This window comes from Notothenia coriiceps, unplaced genomic scaffold, assembly GCF_000735185.1.
Source record: "Notothenia coriiceps isolate Sejong01 unplaced genomic scaffold, NC01 NC01_scaffold00004486, whole genome shotgun sequence".
Taxonomy (NCBI): Eukaryota; Metazoa; Chordata; class Actinopteri; order Perciformes; family Nototheniidae; genus Notothenia; species Notothenia coriiceps.
The window spans coordinates 404,055-421,791 of record NW_011337187.1 but is presented as its reverse complement, the minus strand read 5'-3'; the positions used below and the strand labels follow the sequence as shown (position 1 = coordinate 421,791).

The window sequence follows — 17,737 nt, the reverse complement described above, 5'->3', positions numbered from 1 at the left end:
ACAAGGACCATGTTGAATGCTCTGAACATGAAATCCTCTGGGCTGTTTGTATTTTTAACTCTTGTAAAAAAAAAAAATCAGCTGTCACTCAGGTCTAACATCATCATGATAACATTGTATGTTTTTATGTTGGCCACCCTTCTGTACGTACCATATAACAACATAATGATTGATTTCGGACCATTTCAGGATACTGCAGCTTATGCCTTGATATTTTGCCCGTTTGCTTTAGGAATTTCCAATTTAAAAACTTGTTCTGGCTCAATTTCATGGGTAGAACTATAGAAATACATCTGTCTGCCCCTCATTTGTACATATAATATGTTGATTGAAATATTAATGTACAGTCTTTTTATAATAAACAATTCTATGTACAAGATGCATGTGTGGTCACTTGGAGGGAATGCAAGAGGAGCGCTGGCTTGGCTTAAATAAAACGTACATTTATTGAGCACATAGTCGCTGTGGATGAAAAGGCCATGGTTGTTACAGGGCACTTTGCATTGAATAAGTAACCTTACAGCCTTTCACAAGTCAAAAAACTGTTTGGCCTCTGAGGTGTGGACGGATCTTGTCAAACAGATCCAAACGGACAATGTTACACTTCCTTTGGAATAACACAGATGTTGCAATGCTCACATACCACTCAGTCAAAGTTAGTTTCAAGCATGGTAGGATGTTGCAATGGCAGTACTGAATGAAGCGTACAGTTGGGAGTGCAGTATCAATTTCCTGTATTTCATATTTCCTTTCCAAGTCCTAGCTGTTGACACCATTCCAGAAATCTGAATCAAAGCATTTGCACTAAATGTATTTATATATGGTGCTATTTTAAGATCTCCCCCCTGCCACCCATGTATATTTTTTGGAAGTGTACAGACACCAGTCTCTATGCTGTCACTCGATTGTGATTTAAGTGTTCGGACACATCAGTATGCTGCCACATTCAGAGTTTGACTCAATCCAGCACCGGGGCTCCTTCCTAACAAACTCCCATCTCTTTGTCCGACCTGGCCAGCTCAAACATGGCGGGCAGGATGATTTGCTTTTCTTCAGGTAGCTGCCTCGAGTGAATCCCAGTGGTGGAGGTTCACTTGTCTCTGGTGAGCACCATCTCAGTGAGTCTGATGAGGGCGTCTCTCTCCGCCGACGGCCTGAGCATACTGATCTGTCTGATGGCCTCCTGACAGTAGTGCTGCGCCAGGTTTTTGGTCTGTTCCACGCCGTCGCTCTAAAGAACAAGAAGGGGTGGCAACATTGTTTTAGTCTTCATTTATTCAAGCAATTGTGTTTCGGCAAAGCTCTACTTCTCTTTCACCGTTAAACATGAACCCCGATTGGTATTATGGACCACTTGGTGAATCTCAGCTGTTTGAGTAGAGAGAGTTCGGACTGGAACAATGTTTTCTGATTGTTCTGTCATCACATGAATGCAGCACAAATGCCTTGTTAACAAACGTGTAACATTGTTAGTGTATCGTGCCGAAGCATCTTTCCCCTTACAAACAAACCAACACAAAATCCCTGGCTATGGAGAAGTACCACACTTTAAACCATCTGAACTTGTCGTGATGAATCACAAACCCATTTTAAGAAGAGATATGTGTATGGCATCATGCTTTATTATATTAGGAGAGAGACTGTGCCATGATAAATGACGTACAGTATAAGCCGTGTGGCGCGAGAAAACCTAATTCTTCATATTCATCTACCCTTATTTACAGTAAAACATTCTCAAAGTAGATTTACATTCAAACCCTTACGTAATATGTATCTGGTTTTTAGCGAATGATTGTTCATACCTGAAAGACGTACTGCCAGGCTCGATCTACGTCTCCTTTAGAGCTGAAACGTCTCATGATCATTGAGTGGAGCTCGGGAAACTGGAAAGACAGAAAGAAGCTGAGTTAGAGACTGACAAACACTCATTTCCAGTAACTTCATACAGAACTACAGTTTATATTAAAGCTTACATACACGTAGGTGAACAAAAAAAAGTGCTAATGTGGATCTCACCTGTTGACAGGCAAACAGCACCGGTCCAGTGGCCAGGCCCAGTTTGAGATCTGCAGCCGAGGGCTTCCCCAGGTGGTTGGCCCCTGATGTGAAGTCCAAAACATCATCTACCAGCTACGAGACGGAGACAAATAACAAAATGTATAATTATTTTATTTACATTCCAGTTCTACAATCCATTATGTTCTGGATAACAAAACATGTAATCCGACACAGTAAAGGGTATTCTCATAATGTAGCTAGTATGTATTCAAAACGGATTCAAACTGAAAGTTACCTGAAATGCGATGCCAACATTCTTCCCGTACTGGTAGGCTATTTCATGGACCTTAGGATCAGAACTTACTAGAACGCATACCTTTAATGAAAGAGAAGAGAGTTAATACAAAATAAATAAAGAGTAGAAACTGAGCCATCTAAGTTAAATGGAAGGAGTCTCTGACTGCGGTCAAATAGTAAGAAAAGTTTTCCCAACCATCTTTTTAAAGAAAAGGTGTAAAGAGAATTCATTAGGACTTAGGAAAAGACGACTGTGGAGCTTACTTAAAAGACGCTTGAGTCATTTCACTCAGTTAGGAACTCAGTTTCTTCAATTCTCTGGTATTTGTGTGGAAACAGAACGTACATACTGCTTTACAACTGTTTGCAATCAGACTCGCTGTCTTCTTGAAGGTTTTCTCCAGGTAGTGTTTGAATCTCTCGTTCTCGTTCTCTTTGGAGCCCAGCTGCATGAATTCACCTGGAAGTCAAACAAATGGAGTTTAGGGAGTTTGCTACCGGACATCTAAGGAGATATTATAACCCATTGATTTTGCAAAACTGCATGAATAATGCGATAGGTTTACCTCGCACCAGATCCTCTATCACCTGGGAAAACACCTTTACAACCATGTTGTTACCAATTCGCGCCATGGTTATGGAGGCAACTGATAGGATGAAATCTCCAGCCAAGATTGCCTGGAAGAGAACAAAAAACAATCATTCATAAAATAAAATGGCAATGAAGTGATCAAGCAGAATGTATCAAGTGGATAAACAGGGGAAGGTTTTTCATTACCCCTACCTTTTTTTCACCCCACAGTTCATTGATGGTTCCCTTCCCCCTTCGTTTATTAGATCCGTCTATAACGTCATCATGCACCAGGCTGGCAGTGTGGATCATTTCTGTGATCATAGCTACGGCCCTCTGCCCTGGGAGCAATTCTCTACAGAGGACAACACATTGCAGGAAATGAGATCAGATAAAACCCTGGACCGTGATTCACATGACAATTAAAATAGTTACAACAGCGTGTGATGCATCTTCACTCTGGTATCAAGGGTAAGAGGCAGTGAGTAGGGGAAAGAGAACATTTGTGGAAGTCTAGAGTGTTTGTTTTTTTACCCGGATCTGTTGCTGTGGCTGTTGAGTGCCCGCGCCATCAGGACAACTATCATTGGTCGGATGGCCTTGCCTTTTCCGTCAAAGTAGTAATGACATAAAGCCTTCAGCTCTTTAGTTACAAACAGCTCCTGTAAAGCAACAAATCATTTCTATTAGTTGCATCAAAACAGCTACTAAACAAGATAAACATTTGCAAAAAACCACATGACTGTAAAATGACTTCTGCTCATTTCTAACCAACATCTTTTTAAGATAACAACACAGGTAAGGCTCACTAGTATTAAAGCTGAAAGAACTCCATCTGTCTCTATGCTTTCTAGACAGAAAATTCCACCATTTTATATCTAAAGAAACATAGAGGAAAAACTCAGTATTTCAATGTACCTTTCTGATGTCATCATATAAATTATTGAGATCTTTCTGTGCTATTGTGAAGGGGTCCTGAACCTTCACATCTGTGTGTGCACTGTTTATGCAAAAGCAAGACTTTAGTGAGGGATCCAGCAACCGTGGTTTGTGTCTGCAAGAGAAAAACAACAACATACAGCAACTGTGAAATACAGAAACATATAGAAATACAGAACATATGCGTATAATGTTAAATAAAGTTTTTAATACGGTATAAGTTAAATATGTCATTGAAAATGGCCTATATTACTGTGGTACAACATACACTGTTTGTCAATCATTTTTGCATAGCCCAATGTTATCAACAATATGTACATGATAGAACACCCTTCAACCTGAGGGGAAATATAGGCCAATTTGTATTCAGCTAAAACCTGTCTTGCAGTGTAAGGTGAACATTATACTAATACACACAAATCCAGGAATATTTTGGTTACATTGCAAGGCCTTTGGTAAAGACAACTCACCTGGTGAGAGATGTGATAAAGTTGAAAGTGTTTGGACCTGTCCGTCTTCGCAGGGCTGATGGCTGCCCCTGGAAAAAACAAAGGACATGAGACTTTTAGACTGTATTTAATTAGGTTTTATATCAGGCTACTTTTAGGCCAGCAGTCAGCATTTCAACACAAAATGCATTATTTCTGGCATCTTGGAGAAGGCTTTATACAACATAGACCCTCACCTTGGTGTAAGAAATATCCTAAATTATTTACATTCAAGTAGATGAAAACGAGAGTGTATATACTGTACTACGTATCTATATACATAGCAACAATGAACAAAAATACAAAGAGAACTCGAGAAACAAGATTTAAACAGCAAGCTATGTAAAGGTCAGAGTAATTAATATGCATTATGGCAGGTCTTGACCTTAGTGTATTCAGAGCACGGTGCTGAGTTCATTCTGTAAGAGCCAACAGCCCCCGCCACAAGTAAGTGAGTCACCATTCAGTTACGAAATACTAATAGAAAATAAGACACTAAATTGCTCAAATCCTAACATTGACTGGAAACGTCCCAGACAGTACAGTAATACACCAGTAAACTAAAAATCGCTAGCATTGAGCCGGGGAGGCTGAGGTTCGGTGGTGACCTTCCGGGGTTTCTGCAGCACTCCCTGCCCGGTGCCGATAGCAGCCGTAAACTCACCGCGTTCCCCGGCCCAGAGCTCCAGGATGTCCGCCCCAGAGAAGATGTGGAGAATGACACCGGCCTGCCATTACCATACCACAACGTTTCGAATAAACTCGAACAGTTTGCATTCCACTTCGAGCATTGCCTAAGCAATGGGCACGCCATGTTCCCACAGTTAGCGGGACGGACTGGCAGGTTATTTAAGCGGAACCGGAAATGATAAGTTACTGACGTCGTTCCACGCGACGGAGTTAACGCTAGCTATATATGGGAGTTGTTACATTTCAGGAATGCAGTGGTAGATGTCAACAACTGTTGCTTTCTATTTAACTAAAGATATCAAATGTGTCTTTGTCTAGTTCAACAGGAATTAAGTAGATTGTGTGTGTAACGTTACTATTTGGAGATAGTGGCTAACAGCTAGCTTTAGCCTGTAGCCAATGTTACTGTTGTTTTCCAGTTTGTCATACTGTAAACTTGGACGTAATGCAGATTAATTAAATAATACTACTTTAAAATCCACACACAAAGGTTTTACGAAAAAGTTTGCCTTTAAGTCAATCTTGTTAAGTTATTAAAGTTAAAAAGAAGGAAGAAAAACAATAAAGTTGCCTTCAATTAGGGTATTTTTTCACAGCATAATCAGTGTCAATGACATGTGAGCTTGTTTGCCATTGGTGTAAATTATGCAAAGTATTTTAGTAACGTTTAAGTTGCTTGTACTGTGTGCATTTTTCCATGTAATGCCACCTTACACTTTTACTCCAGTAAATGACATTTCAGAGTAAAATTCTTTGCAGGTTCAGATTTGAACGTACATAACCTATGATCCATACATAAAATATATGAAGTTGTATAGATGAACTACCCACAGAGTAGGTTAGTTTTACTGTTGACTCTTTAAGCTTATTTTTGGGAATATTACTTAGGCTAAATCAAGTAAAAAATAGTATTGAATCGAGTAGATCATTATAGTGTTATTGCTACTTTCACTTCAGTACAGGTTTGAGTTCGTATTCCCCAAATGCGCTGTGTGCTCCAGCTGAAAATCATTTTTTACCCATTTTCAAATCTACAAATAAAGCTTACAGGCAGGTTCCTTTGAGGCGGTGTCTGTGTCGATGACATGTGGAGCCCTAACCAAGTGTTAGTGTTTGCACTGGTAGCAGCATCCAGCTTCACATCTGTACATGTTCTGGAGTTCTGCCAGAGTACTGACCGTGACTGCCATAGTGATGATAATCATGACAATATGGGATCAAACAGCCAGCCGTCCCTACACACTGTCAAGTCCAGGTGGAATGTGAGTGTTTCCAACCTTATAAAAGACCTGGAGCAGTTGAAAGTGTCCAGCAAGAAGCTAATAGGTAAAAAATGATCTTCTTTTGTGTGTACTTTTGAGGGTGGTAGGCTGATAATGTCACGATTCGATTTTTTTTATATGTTCTGCAGAAGCATTCCCGATTGATGAGGTTAATGGCAACTTTGCTCGCTCTGTAAAGAACTGCATATTCTCCAAATCCATTCCAACCCCACTGAGAGGCCCATTGAGACTGGCAGCAGCTTCTAAGGTGATCTTACAATATCATCAGCAGCACCACAGATTCTTTACAGTGAGATGTGAATAATTCATTTATATTTGAATTTCTCTCAACAGGACGTCATCGAGGGAATTTTAGACTTGGATGTGGCTCTAACCCACACCAATGATTTCCTGCAGTTTGCCAGTGGGGACAAACTGCTATCAGGATCTGTACCCCTCGCTCACAGATATGGAGGTCATCAGGTCATGATTCATTTGTTTTCTCTGTTTTGCAGTCTTCATTTCGTGCACTTATAGTTTATACATTTGCACCTACTAATTTAAATTGCAACATATAAAGTTTCAAATACAGACTTTTTTTTAAAGTACAATCAAGCTATACAGAATGTCCTTAGTGGTGAAAGCTGGTGTACACGGTTTATTGTATTACCTAAAATCTACGGTGAATATTTATAAAGTGCTTTAATAATACCACAAAAATATAATTATCTGAGGACATATACAGTATTACTTTAACAGACAAAACATCAACAGAGGACTAAAATAAGACAAAAACAAGTTGATTAGAAAAGTCAAAGAAACTTATTCTGTTTTTAAATTGTATCGTTTTATTCAACCGATTGATCACAGTTGATGACATTAAAATGCTCCTTCTCCATCAGTTTGGGTACTGGGCAGGTCAGCTTGGCGATGGTCGAGCACATTCTCTTGGTCAGTATACAAACAGGTGAGAATGTTATTAGGTCCCTTGTGTTTCCAAAGTATTGGTCATGGTTTTGGACTTATGTTGCCAAATTCCAGTTTTATTTTTGTCTGGTCTTCCTTCCTGTGTTTGCCCTCCTGTGTCTGATTGTCTCATTGTGTTCAACTGTTGTGTTTTTGCCTCCCCTCCCCAGCTGTGTCTTGTCCTGTGATTACCCTTCTGTGTATTTAGTCTTGTCTTCGACTTTTTGTCGATGTTACCTGCCTGCTCCTGCTTGTAAGCTTGTTCCTGTCTTTCGTGCTCCCCGGTTTTGTTAATGTTTAGTTGTTTCTTGTTTTTCCTGTCATCGGCTTTTGTTGAATAAAGCTCGCTTGGTTTGATTTTCTACTGCGTTTGTGTCCTCTTACCATCATCCAGACAGTATTGTAAATTCTCCAGTTAAATATTTGACTTGCATTCCCTTTGAAATTCCCCAAAGGAAAGGAGAAGTGTGGGAACTGCAGCTTAAAGGCTCTGGGAAGACACCTTATTCCAGGTATGTTTTTTGTCATACCTGTTGACATAATATTTTCTTGGTTCCCTTTGCCACATTTGGAATCATTTTGTTTCTGGGATAACAAATGGCTGCAAGGAACTTTAATATACATTTTACTTTTTTTTAATTCAGGTCAGGAGATGGTCGAGCTGTCATCCGTTCTTCTGTAAGGGAGTTCCTCTGCAGTGAAGCCATGCATTTCCTGGGGATTCCAACCAGCAGAGCTGCCAGGTGATGGATGAAACTGGGTTCACTTTTGTAATGCGATTAATATAATCTTTATGATATAATTTTGTTTAGGATTCAAAGAATGTGTGCAGTTTTATCTGTAACTTACTACAGTACAGATAAAAGCAACATAATGTTTAAAAGACACCAAATTATTCAGAACTTGTACGTTTCTACTTTCCATTTTAAGAAGTCGAGTATCTGTATTAACATGTATTGGTTCACAACATTATAAACTAAGATGAACTTCCTAGGCAGAAAGAGAGGGGCCTTATTTGTGTTTAACAATGAAAGGGCAGAATTATTTATGGATGAATTCAAAGTGTATAACCACTAGCTTGATGTGTTGACTGTTAGTTTTGTTAGGTGTTTTCTGGTATTGATTTGATCATGATTCTCCTTGTTTCAGTCTAATTGTAAGTGACGAGCCTGTGATAAGGGATAAATTCTACAATGGAAATGTGAAGACAGAGAGAGGTACAGTGGCTCATTCAAAAATACCTTTAATCATTGTCGCTATGCACCTGTTTTAGGACCAAAAACTACCACTGGGTGGTGCCCAACTACTCGCATTGAGGTCATTGAAAAAAGTTGTATAATATAAGAGCTTGCTAGAAATGGCTCTTAAAGTAAATGGTGCCTTATGTTGCAGTTTGTTTTTATTATTCTAGCTTCTTTATTCTTTTCCCCCAGGGGCTGTTGTTCTCCGGTTAGCCAAGTCATGGTTTCGGATTGGATCTTTAGAAATTCTGTCTCAGAGTGGAGAGATAGACCTCCTGAGGTTAGTATGGTCACATGGAAGCCCACTGAGGCTTCCTTCACCTTCCATGGCCTCTTGTTACATATTATATACTGCTGCTTGTAAAATAATGCTTTTTTTCTTCTGATTTTAGAAAGCTGCTGAACTTTGTGATTGATGAGCATTTTTCCTCAATCAATTCAGACGACCCAGATAAATATTTGGTAAATTGAAAAAACAATTGTCTCAATTACAAGGTTTCTTTAATATAGTTAAAAATAAGTATTTATATATTCCTTTGAGGAACTTCCTTGCTTCATGCTTAATATCTTTGCTTTATTCTCTAGGTATTTTATTCCACAGTTGTAAATGAAACAGCCAATCTGATTGCCCAGTGGATGTCTGTTGGTTTTGCACACGGTGAGTGGTGTCTGAACATTTTGTCACACAGTTTGTTGTTTTACCAACATCCACTGATATTTATTGTGTGTTATCACGACAGGTGTGTGCAACACTGACAACTTCAGCCTCCTGTCCATCACCATCGACTACGGGCCGTTTGGCTTCATGGAGGCGTATGACCCCGGTGAGTACAATGACTTTGCTTTATAGAAATAACGGAATGTCTAGTTCTTTTGTCCAATGTCAAATAAAGCTTTATCGTTACAGGTTTTGTCCCCAACACATCTGATGATGAGGGCAGATACAGCGTTGGAGCTCAGGCAAACGTCGGACTGTTCAACCTGGAGAAGCTCTTAAATGCGCTCAGCCCTGTGCTCTCTAAACATCAGCAGAACCAGTAAGAACAACAGCTGTTCAAATTAAGCGGTGCCTTGACACCAAGTGCAACAACAATGAGGCAAGGCATGTTTATTTATATAGCACATTCCAATAACCAGGCAATTACAAAATTGATTTGCAAAAAGACGTAGTGCAAGAGAAACACATAATGTTATTACATAGATTTAAAAAAAGCTATTGGACTTAACATAAAACTCAGCTAAACTAGAATAAGACAGGAATAGAAGTTACAAGGCTCTGTACAATCTGAGTATAATACTTTTAAAATAAAAGGCAGCGGCAAACTGAAAAGTATTTGTCCTTGATTTTAAAAGAAGGGATAGTTGAAGCACACCTTTTGGTTTCTGGCAGTTTGTTTGTATTGATCATAAAAACAGAACTTGAACTGAGTGTTCAAATACACCATCTGGTGCACATTACTAATAAAATGAATAAATGACGATAGAATTGACCCTGTAATATTGGTCAGCAACATCATATTTTTCTCTTCTCCGATTTTCATTTAGAAATGTTTCATTAAAACTTTCTTTCTTTCAGGGCGCAAAGTATTTTGAAAGGATATGCCAATATTAACCAGATGAGGTGAGGTCCACATGAAATAATGTATTTTCTCTATGTTGTCCCTAATGATATACTGTATCCAACCAGTGAGTCAATATATATTTGATTTTACAGCTTTATTCATGCTTTCAGGATTCACCAACATTTTAAAGCTAAACTAGGGCTTCTAGGTGAAGAGGAGGAAGATGGCTACCTCATTGCCTTCCTGCTTAAGGCAAGCCATTGACAATCTTACATAATTCATATCAGTCTACTGAATGGATTTAATCTCACTTTCTGTTTACTGGCTGTAACTTATTCTTACTCCCAATCTATTTGTGTTTGTTTCACCAGATGATGGAGGACACTCAGTCAGACTTCACCATGACCTTCAGGCAGCTCAGTGAAGTTTCAGCCCAGCAGCTTCACAACAGGAAGTTCCCACAGGTAGAGAAGCGCTGAGGCAGCAGTTTGTCATGTTTCTGTTTTTAGATTTGATCATGACATCTTTCATATCTAAATCCAGCCCTCATCGTGCTGGTCATCATGTTCCTTCTAATTGGGTGTTTAGTAGATCAAATATAGGGTGACAAATTACTTACAATATTATATAAATGACACTTTTGGATAATATTCTCCAATCTATATGGCAAGTTAATTTGTGTTACATACATTAGTCCACATTCAAGAAACTGATTTTGCATCAGCAGAGATATTCAGAACCTTTTTGCTTGTTTTTGAATTAGATGTGGGCTCTTGAAGACTTGTCATCCCACAAGCTCTTCTCTGATTGGCTCAGCATGTTCCTGCTGCGGCTCAGCAGGTAAGCAAATCATATTAAATAATGGCTCACCATTCTGAAGTTAAAGAGTTTGAAGATATTCTCAAATGTGTGCAAGGTACTTATACTCATTTGGTGTCATAATGTTGTTTTTGTAGTTTGTTAGATTGTATAAGAGTTGATTTAAATGTTTGTTCTCTCTGTTCAGACAACTACATGATAGTGATTTGCAGCGTCAACACAGGATGAAAAGTAAGCCACTAAACCCTCATACTAAAGTTGATGTAAAGATAAAATAGTTAATTATAGGAACTGTGAGTAATAGCATTGTGCTTCAAAACAGTATATAACAAGGAATACAACTTTACCAAAGTCTTTAATGTGATAATGGTTTAAACTGGACCAACTTTGACTGATTGTGAAAATTATCTTACAGATGTAAATCCTCGATATGTGCTGAGGAACTGGATGGCAGAGTCTGCTATAAGTAAAGTTGAGATGAAAGATTTTTCTGAGGTGTGTGTATATGATGTCCATCTAATTAAAACAGGATCTCCACAAGGTATTAAAAGTTGATAAATCAATTTAACAATCTTACTGTATCTACGCAAGACTGAGGCTATTACCATAATTTGCAATATGCGCCTGTAAAGTATTCCATCATTTGTTTAAAGGTCCCATGACATGCTTTTGCGGTTATTTCCCATCCCCTTGTGTGTTATGTAGCTTTTTATGCATGTAAACGGTCTGCAAACTCTCAAAGTACACCCTGTAGCAAGTAAAACTCTAACACAGAAAATACCTGTCTATGCTGCTCTTTGGAGATTTTTCTCAGCCTGGATGAGTGTGTGTGCTCACTGCTCAGGCTGAGTTCCGTGGTGTCTCGCAGACCCCACGCAGCAACCAGGAAACGACACCAGTAACCCAGCTCACACTGTCCGCTCCTCGAGCCTCAAAGGGCGGAGCAGCGAGCCCCGCAACGTCCCGCCAACACGGCACCCAGACCCCACGCAGCATTCTCATCTGTTTGTCATTACTGGTGTCATTTTCTGGTTGCTAACAAATTCCATTGTAAAACATAAACACTGATGTCCAGCTGTAAAGGTGGTTGACTAATCAGAGCACAGTGGGCTCATAGGCTGGTGGGGGGGTGGGGCGGGAGCTCCAACTCCAACAAGGCGCGTAGGAGTGAGTGAATACACATACTATACAGAGATGCTGTATGAGAAACCAATGTGATTTTGGAACATTGAACAATGTAAATCTATTCTAGTAGACCTCGACAATGGAATTATGATCAGTAGAAATGGCCATGACATGGGACCTTTTTTATATGGCGTAGTCCATTGTGAATTATGCTTTGCAATTAGGTGATGCTATACTATGAACTTTTGTATGAATTACTATATTATGAAATATTACACTGACTTCTCTTTCCAACACACTTTTTTATTAATGTGTTTGGTAAAATATTAAATATATAGTAAACGTTTTATATTGCTTTTATGTCATGCAATACTATGACATACCTCACAATGGAATTGTACCACCCCTTTTTATCCCATTCATTACTAATACATATCATTACCAAATAAGTAATACCATTAACTCCATGATTCTTGCATAATCCCTTTATTAAATAATTGTATTTTATCTTCAAAATCATAGCAATGCCCCCTTTTTTCTTTCCTGTTAAAAGTTGTGATTAGTTTTAACCTAGTCTTTTTTTTCCCCCCACTAGATGGAGTTGCTGCACCACATCCTGTCACATCCCTATGTTACACAAGAGACTGCAGAGGAGGCGGGCTATGCAGCAAGACCCCCGCTTTGGGCTAAGAGGTTAAAGGTCAGCTGTTCCTCTTGAGAGATTATTGGAGACAGCAACAACAACACTAAAGAGAAGAAGAATAGCAGCATACTTGCACTCTTTGGTGTGATTTAGTAAATTCTCACATGCTGGTGGAAACGATTTGTTCCCAAATGTCAAGGTCATGGCTTTTAAATGTTTTTCTACTGCATATTTACATAAACCTATATTAAAAGATGCTACAGTTGAGGCTGTCCTGTTGCTTTTTTAAGGATCTAGGTTTACATACAGATTAACTTTTCACCTTAAACACATAAAGCAAGCACACACCAGAGCTGCACAATGAAAACTAGGTCCATTGCTTTTTATATTTCCCAAAATATAACAGAAAAGAGACTTGGTTATTCATTCCAGTAAAACATGTTGTTCATGAATGCTTATGCCAGGTTTTTATTTAGCTTTTTTAAAATCATTTTAACCCTTGTGTTGTGTTCAAAAGCTGTTACCGTTCATGGTGTTCGCGGGTCAATTTTGACCCATGATTTATCTCAGTCCAAAACACACACAAAAAATGACAATCATCCAATATTGTTTTAACTACATCATAACTAACTTATAATGCATTCATAACCATACAATCCTGTTGTAATTTAATGTTATGGCCCAAAACACATTACACCACATATTGTGCATGTGTGTGTTCAGGTTCAAGTGTTAGTGTACATATTCTTTGAGAAAGGTTGAGTTCCCGTGGGGGGAGGTGGGCAGAGGGAGGGGAGACCAGGTGCATGTTGCGAAAAATTGTTAGTTGATGAAGGGGGTGGGGCTGGGGTGTCTCAAGTCAAAGATTAATCTTGATTGGGCCAAATTTGACCTTGAGTCACCCAAAAACAATTCTGCTGGGTCTCCCCAGACCCGAACACCAAATTATACACTTTTTTTTTTTTAGAGATCTTCAGACTTTGCTAAAATTGTCAAGGTCACGGGAGACTCGAACACAAAAGGGTTAAACTATTAATGTTTTACAGAGATAAGGAAAAGTGTTTTATAATATTTACAGACCTCCATTCAAACGTGACAAATATGTACACTTCCATAAAACTGTCTCATTGCAGTCCGATACATTATTATATCCATTACATCACCTTTAAAAAAAATTACTTGTTTTTAACAGATTCTTTAATAATTCTGATAACAGATTTCATCATGTCTACCTGCAGCAAAAATGACTGACAGGTTTTACATAAAACATGTTTTAATCTCTTTGTTCTTAGGAATATTTACACTTTTACTTAATTCATGCATGATTATGTCTAGGATAAGTTGTTAGAATGGATGTAAAGTCCATATTGATCTCCCCTGGCTTCATGTTGGAGAAGTACACAGTTTTTTTTAACGCTTCTTGTTCATGGCCAGCATCAGTTCTGACATGAAGTCTCCACCTCCTCCCGCTTCTCCCTGCAGCGATGGAGTAGTCCTCTTTGGCGGAGCAGGCGGTACCTTCCTCACTGAGCCGGAAGGCCGCACCGGGGCTCTTGGGGCAGCAGGTGGAGGGGGAGGTGGAGGGGGTGCTCCAGCTCCAGTGAACATTGGTGGAGGCGGAGGTAAAAACCCTGGATCTGGCGGTGGAGGAGGCAGGTCCATACTCATTGGGGGAGGCGGCGGTGGTAGGGAGTTCATCGGAGGAGGAGGAAGGGAACCAAAGCCAGTGGATCGAGGAGGGGGTGGGAGGAAGTCGGGCGGGGCCTCCGAGGCATCATCCATGGGTGGCCCCAACGGTGGAGGAGGAAGGCCTCCCATTGCAGGTGGAGGTGGGGGGAAGTTGGTTGGCAGGTGCCGCTGGGGGAGGGCTGGTCTTGAGGAACTCTTGGGAGCCAAAGGAGGTGGAGAAGGTCGGACTGGTTCTGGAGGTGGGGGTGGGACATTTCCGAAGTCCTGAGAAGAGAGAACACAACAATGTACAAAATGAGGTCTTGAAAAGTATAGAAAGTTTAAAAATAGATTTTGTAGTAAAATAGATTTTGTAATAATCTATACTTAAATATTTGTAACATGACATCATTCATGACGTACATGTAGTGGAATGATTGGCTTCCACTCCCTTTGATTCAAGATTCAGGTTTATTGTCATAACATATACAAAACTACGATGTAATTATGTAATGTATGGATAACTTCATCCATCGCAGGTTCCTCAACAGTGCAATTTACAAGACAAAAAAATATAAAAGACAACAATAGAAATAGTACAAGCTCGGGTGTTAAATAGTCTTGAAACTGTCCCTGAGTCTGCAGCTCCGCCTGCCAGACAGAAATTGTGCCATATCATACATTTAAAGGAGAAAAACATATATAATTATATCGTTTATAGTAGCCTTTTACCAAAGACTAGCATGTAACCTATCAGAGCTCAAACTGGCCCTAAAAAAAGATTTCAAAATGTAACCTCAAGATTCCAGCAAAGTTTATATTTGTCAATATTGTCAATTGAATATATTTGAATTCGGTCCAAAGGTAATGTACCTTGGCATTTTTTTAAATGTCTCACCATTTTCCAACATCTTATAAGTTAATCAATATTTATCAAGTGATAAATTGATAACAAAAATAAAACTGTACCTTGGTAACAGGTCCTGGTGGGGGCGTGGGAACATGACCGTTGGCCTGGCTGGTTGATTTAGCTGGCAGAGAAGGAGAAACGCCATGAGTAAAAATTGTGTACACGCAACATTTCTACATGTGGGTTGTTTCCCATCAGTGACACTCTGTAGGACAGTGTGTGTGGTGCTACCTCTGATGGTGGGTGAGGGTGTTGATGGGTTGGAGCTGGATGGAGTGCTGCAGTTTGTCCAAGCAGAGCCGACAGCTGCCTTCCTCTCTGCGGTTTTATAGTTTTCATACAGCGACTTACCATACTGGAACGGCAAGACACAAACCACCGAGCATGAGTTTTAGTCCAATAGAGAAGATAAAAATGTTCCAATCATCAAATGGAAAGGTGTTAAAATGTACCTTTGCAATCCGTATTCCGGTTACCCAAAGGTTCATTGAATTTTCATCATCGCAGCAGAGGTACTTAATGTACTGAGACTCTTTTTGGATCTGAGGGTGCTGTGGAGACAAATACAAGATAAACAGGTTATTTGATCATTTGTTACTATCTTTTATAGGCATGGGACGATAACAGAATTTCATGTCACCATTAAATATACGAGATTCACGATATTGTCTGGAAATATTATGCTTAAAACTCTTAATATGTCCATAACAATACTGCAATGACTTGACATTGCATTTACATTTATTTGTATCTAATCCCTTTAGGACTTTTAAATGTCAAAAAACATAACATAATGTAATAATAAATCATATGATCCATCTATATAAATAAATGAAATTACATTAGCATAATTGTTTCTTACATGATTCAGCCAGTATTTTTATAATTCAGGCTACATACAGTGAGTGTTTCTGACACAATCAATGGCTTATAATTGGACGCTTGAGGGAAATGAAGGTAAAATAATGTTACACACAACTTCACTGAACCCAAATAACCATACTTTTATCTCACATTTAATTTGCAATAAGCTAATTTTGCAGTATTTGACCAAAACATGATATATGGTCTATGACCTAATTTCAAGCTGTTGTCCACTACTACTACTACTACAAAAAATCATACAGCAAAAAAGCCTTAGACTCTGCCTTTACTAAAGTTTTTGATTTAATCATTCAGCATTGCACTTCTATATCATTTGTATTTAAATGCTGCAGAAGTTTTTCATGCCATGAACCCAAGTCCTTTTCAAAACCTGGACACAACATTACCCACAATGCAACTCAAGTACGAACTACACTAACAGAATCAGGTGTGTTGTGCTAAAAGTGGCAAATAGACATTCGAGTCACCAGCGTCATTTATTTTCATCTACACCCCAAGATTTTTTCATTTTCAACTTAAACAATGATGATGATGACAATGCTGACTCAAGGGACATCACTTGAGGCAATGTACACGACATTTTTGTGTAAAAACTTTGGAGTTTGCTTTTAAAAAGGTACCACAAGGGGGCAGAGTGAGTCTAGTATCAGAGTGTAAATGGCCTAATCCAGTTAAATGGATGCTATATTTTTTAGTTCATGTTCTATGGCAGCGGTTCCCAACCTGTGGCCCGCGGCACCCTAGTGGCCCGCGAAGGCATTGCAAGTGGGCCGCCAAATAATTTTTATTTGTATTAGTATTTTTTGTAATCTTTTTTTTTGTACAGGCTAAAGACACAAACATGGACATAACAATAACATATAGGAGATGACATTCCCATTTCAGACAAAAATAAAACAAAAACAGAATAAATAAAGATACAGTCAGTAGGATCACTTCAACATTTCACAAACAAAAATAGGTTGACAACCAAATACCACCAAAAACACAAAATGGCAAGCATATTGTTCCTTTAATCCCACTCTTTGTTAGAGCTAATTATTTCCCATTTCATGGCGTGTTGAGCCACCCTTTGATTTTTCTGGCAGTCATTTTTTCCAAAAGAAATTGTATTTTTAATCTGCTCTTCAAACACCTTAAATTAAGATTACTCCTTGATTGACTTTTAAAAATATGTATTTAAGCTAGGAGAATAGTTCTATTTATTAACTGTGTGTCTTCAACTAAAAGCCCAAATAAAATATTAAAGTCCTTATCTTGCGTAATTTACTGTAGCTGAAAGATCATAGAACTGTTTCAAAATGCATTAACTTGTTGGGTCTTATTCCAGTAACACGTGATATAGATCGAATATCGTTTCCTATTTGCTGTAAATCACTTGTTAATATCGGGAAAATGGGTCAAATTCAGAGGTATCCAGAAAAGTCTGGATTCAAACTTGCCGCTGCTTGGTGCTGTGTCGTGACGTCACGTGTGGTTCCGCGAATCCTGGTGAGTTCAGCCCGTCCCAGCATCACACAGTGTAGCATTGCTGGTATAGCNCAAAAACAGTTTTTAATGTAAGATAAGGACTTTAAAGGGTGTAAATGTAAATTCAATATTTACCGCCAAATAATTTGCAAAACATTATGTGGAAACATTTTGATTATTAAGATTTGTTTTTATTTTAACCT

General features: G+C 38.9%; 3 protein-coding genes across 4 annotated transcripts in view; 1 reads left to right on the top strand and 2 right to left on the bottom strand.

The window, feature by feature from the left end:
* Positions 1-227: 227 nt before the first annotated feature.
* On the bottom strand, positions 228-5,166 carry pdss1 (prenyl (decaprenyl) diphosphate synthase, subunit 1). Its single transcript, XM_010767589.1, has 11 exons — positions 4,958-5,166; positions 4,276-4,343; positions 3,785-3,920; positions 3,401-3,528; positions 3,080-3,221; positions 2,862-2,973; positions 2,646-2,755; positions 2,294-2,374; positions 2,017-2,130; positions 1,803-1,883; positions 228-1,231 (listed from the first exon to the last, which is right to left on the bottom strand). The coding sequence occupies exons 1-11, from the start codon at positions 5,105-5,107 to the stop codon at positions 1,091-1,093; spliced, it is 1,263 nt and encodes a 420-aa protein (XP_010765891.1). The 5' UTR covers positions 5,108-5,166; the 3' UTR covers positions 228-1,090.
* Positions 5,167-5,202: 36 nt separating this feature from the next.
* LOC104942377 (selenoprotein O-like) lies at positions 5,203-12,866 on the top strand. Of its 2 annotated transcripts, none has more exons than XM_010767591.1 (19): positions 5,203-6,309; positions 6,395-6,513; positions 6,600-6,728; positions 7,148-7,212; positions 7,667-7,723; positions 7,856-7,954; positions 8,361-8,428; positions 8,645-8,732; positions 8,845-8,914; positions 9,038-9,110; positions 9,193-9,276; positions 9,360-9,489; positions 10,029-10,073; positions 10,185-10,266; positions 10,386-10,478; positions 10,778-10,854; positions 11,021-11,064; positions 11,249-11,304; positions 12,554-12,866. In XM_010767591.1, the coding sequence occupies exons 1-19, from the start codon at positions 6,069-6,071 to the stop codon at positions 12,674-12,676; spliced, it is 1,743 nt and encodes a 580-aa protein (XP_010765893.1). In that variant the 5' UTR covers positions 5,203-6,068; the 3' UTR covers positions 12,677-12,866. The 2 variants fall into 2 exon arrangements, with proteins under 2 accessions (XP_010765893.1, XP_010765892.1); XM_010767590.1 differs by having other exon boundaries at positions 5,205-6,309; positions 11,249-11,328.
* A 505-nt stretch (positions 12,867-13,371) lies between these two features.
* Positions 13,372-17,737, bottom strand: part of apbb1ip (amyloid beta (A4) precursor protein-binding, family B, member 1 interacting protein) — a 24,583-nt gene continuing 20,217 nt past the window's right edge. Inside the window, exons 11-14 of the mRNA XM_010767586.1 lie at positions 15,632-15,730; positions 15,411-15,534; positions 15,239-15,300; positions 13,372-14,554 (exon numbers count right to left, since the gene is read on the bottom strand). Coding sequence (XP_010765888.1) covers positions 14,012-14,554; positions 15,239-15,300; positions 15,411-15,534; positions 15,632-15,730 — 828 coding nt within the window. The 3' untranslated portion in view covers positions 13,372-14,011. The remainder of the gene's footprint in view (positions 14,555-15,238; positions 15,301-15,410; positions 15,535-15,631; positions 15,731-17,737) is intronic.

What these genes read in the sequence shown, in the direction of transcription:
- pdss1 (XM_010767589.1), bottom strand. Translation starts at nt 5,107, where the DNA reads ATGGCGTGCCCATTGCTTAGGCAATGCTCGAAGTGGAATGCAAACTGT. An exon ending in AACTGTGGGGTGAAAAAAAG is followed by an intron (nt 2,974 to 3,079) that starts GTAGGGGTAATG and finishes GTTCTCTTCCAG; the next exon opens with GCAATCTTGGCTGGAGATTT. An exon ending in TGCTGTTTGCCTGTCAACAG is followed by an intron (nt 1,884 to 2,016) that starts GTGAGATCCACA and finishes CTGTCTTTCCAG; the next exon opens with TTTCCCGAGCTCCACTCAAT.
- LOC104942377 (XM_010767590.1), top strand. Translation starts at nt 6,069, where the DNA reads ATGTGGAGCCCTAACCAAGTGTTAGTGTTTGCACTGGTAGCAGCATCC. An exon ending in CCAACCAGCAGAGCTGCCAG is followed by an intron (nt 7,955 to 8,360) that starts GTGATGGATGAA and finishes TCCTTGTTTCAG; the next exon opens with TCTAATTGTAAGTGACGAGC. An exon ending in TCATTGCCTTCCTGCTTAAG is followed by an intron (nt 10,267 to 10,385) that starts GCAAGCCATTGA and finishes TTGTTTCACCAG; the next exon opens with ATGATGGAGGACACTCAGTC.